This window comes from Monoraphidium neglectum (assembly GCF_000611645.1).
Source record: "Monoraphidium neglectum strain SAG 48.87 unplaced genomic scaffold scaffold02015, whole genome shotgun sequence".
Classification (NCBI taxonomy): domain Eukaryota; kingdom Viridiplantae; phylum Chlorophyta; class Chlorophyceae; order Sphaeropleales; family Selenastraceae; genus Monoraphidium; species Monoraphidium neglectum.
The window spans coordinates 9,689-11,502 of record NW_014011613.1 but is presented as its reverse complement, the minus strand read 5'-3'; the positions used below and the strand labels follow the sequence as shown (position 1 = coordinate 11,502).

General features: G+C 78.6%; 1 protein-coding gene across 1 annotated transcript in view; it reads right to left on the bottom strand.

Moving 5' to 3' along the window:
• Positions 1–105: 105 nt before the first annotated feature.
• MNEG_9661 (hypothetical protein) overlaps positions 106–1,814 on the bottom strand; it is a gene marked incomplete at both ends in the record, with an annotated part of 4,510 nt that continues 2,801 nt past the window's right edge. The window contains 3 exons of the mRNA XM_014041870.1: positions 106–121; positions 222–614; positions 793–1,715. Of these exons, the coding sequence (XP_013897324.1) occupies positions 106–121; positions 222–614; positions 793–1,715 (1,332 nt within the window). The remainder of the gene's footprint in view (positions 122–221; positions 615–792; positions 1,716–1,814) is intronic.

Genomic DNA, 1,814 nt, shown 5'->3' with positions numbered 1-1,814 from the left:
GGGCGCGGGAGAGCGCGTCTGCCCAGGCCTGCAGGCCGCGGGGCGACACCTCCCGCCGGTGCACGACAACATGGCGCAGCCCCGCAGGCGCGTCCCCATCGCCCACTACGCCGGCAAGCACCTCCGCAGTGATGGGGCAGCCGCGGCTGAAGCCGAGCGTGAGGTGCCGCAGCCCGCCCGCGCCGCGCCGCACGGCGCGCGCAAAGGCGGCGGCGGCGGACGCGCGGCCGGCGCTGGGCTCGATGGCGTTGCCGCTGAACACAAACGTGCGCAGGCGGCGCGAACCAGACAGCGCGCCGGCCAGTGCAGACGCGGCGCCGCCGCTGAGGCTGCAACGCACGAGGCGCAGCGCGTCCAGCGGGCTCGCCGCGGCGGCCGTCGCAGGGCCCGAGACCAGCTCGCCCGGGCCTGCGGCGGCGCCGCCGTCGCTGCCGTCCAGCGCCGCACTCGCACTGCCGTTGCTGCTGTTACTGCTGCTGCTGCTGCTGCTGCTGCCGCCCGCCAGCAGGTGCTTGATCATGTGCGCAGCGGCGTCGTCCACCTCGCACCGCTCCAGGGTCAACGCCGCCAGGGAGGGGTGGCGGCGCAGCGTGCCCAGCACGGGGCGCAGCGCCCTGCGGCCGGCGGGGGACGGGGGTCGCGGCAGGTATGAAAGCTGGGGATTGACAAGACGCCGCGCCACCACCGGCGAGCAGCGGCGAGCAAGCCACTACAGCGTGTTCGGCGCTGGCAGCAACCGGCGTCGCTCCCCGCCTCGCCCCTCCCCTAAACAGCACCCCGCACCGCCCCCACCTGCCGTCCAGCTGGCACCACCGGAGGTGCAGCCGCCGCACGTGGGGCAGCGCCGCCAGGCCGCGCTCCAGCACCACCCGCAGCTCCCCGCCCTCTAGGTGCTCCAGCTCCAGCCCAGTGATAGGGCCGCGGCCCTCGCAGGCGCACTTGCACGCGCCGCACCCGCCAGCGGCCGCGCACGCGCCCGCGCCGCCGCAGTCCACCGCCAGGGCGCCCTCCGGGGCGCCCGCGCCGCCGGGCGCGTCGGCCTTGGCGGGCGCGTCGGCCTTGGCGCCGGCTGGCCGCGCGGCGGGGCCGCAGCCGTAGTGGTCAAAGGCCAGCACCGCCAGCCGCGCCATCTGGCCGGGCCCCAGCCAGCCGCCGTCCGTGGGCAGCAGGTAGCGCGGCACCAGCGGCAGCCACGCGTCCGGGCCGTCGGGGCTGGAGCCCCAGTGCCACGCGCTGCTCACCAGCAGGCGCAGCCCGGCGCCGCCGCCGCGCCGCCGGGGCCCTGCGCCACTGCGCCCGCCATCGCCGCCGGCGCCATCATCGCTGGCCGCACCACCGTCATCCGCGCCGGCGGCGCCATCCTGGCCGGCCCCTTCCAGCTTGTCGGCCTCGTCCCCGCCGGCCCCGCCGCCCCCCGCACCGCCCGCGTCGTCATCGCGCTCCACCATGACGCGCAGCGCCTCGTCAGCGACGGGCCCCAGCACGCGCAGCCCGCCGCGCATGCGCATCACGTGCGCCATGTGGCGCAGCACGGGCACGCCGGCCGCGCGGCAGGCATTGATGAGGAGCGCCGCCTTGGTCGCGAGGTTGAGCACCGCGGCCGCAAGCACGAGCGCTAGCAGCGGCAGCGGCACTGTCGTCGCGACCGCCGCGGCGACGCCCAGCCACGTGGTGGCGGGTGGCAGCGCAGGCACGCCGCCGCCGCGGCCGGCGGCCTGCGCGGCCGCAGGGCCAACGCGCTGCTGCCCGTCTAGGTGCGCGGCCCCCGCCGGCTGCGCCGCGCCCGCCGTGGGCGCCGCGCCCGCAGCGGCGGG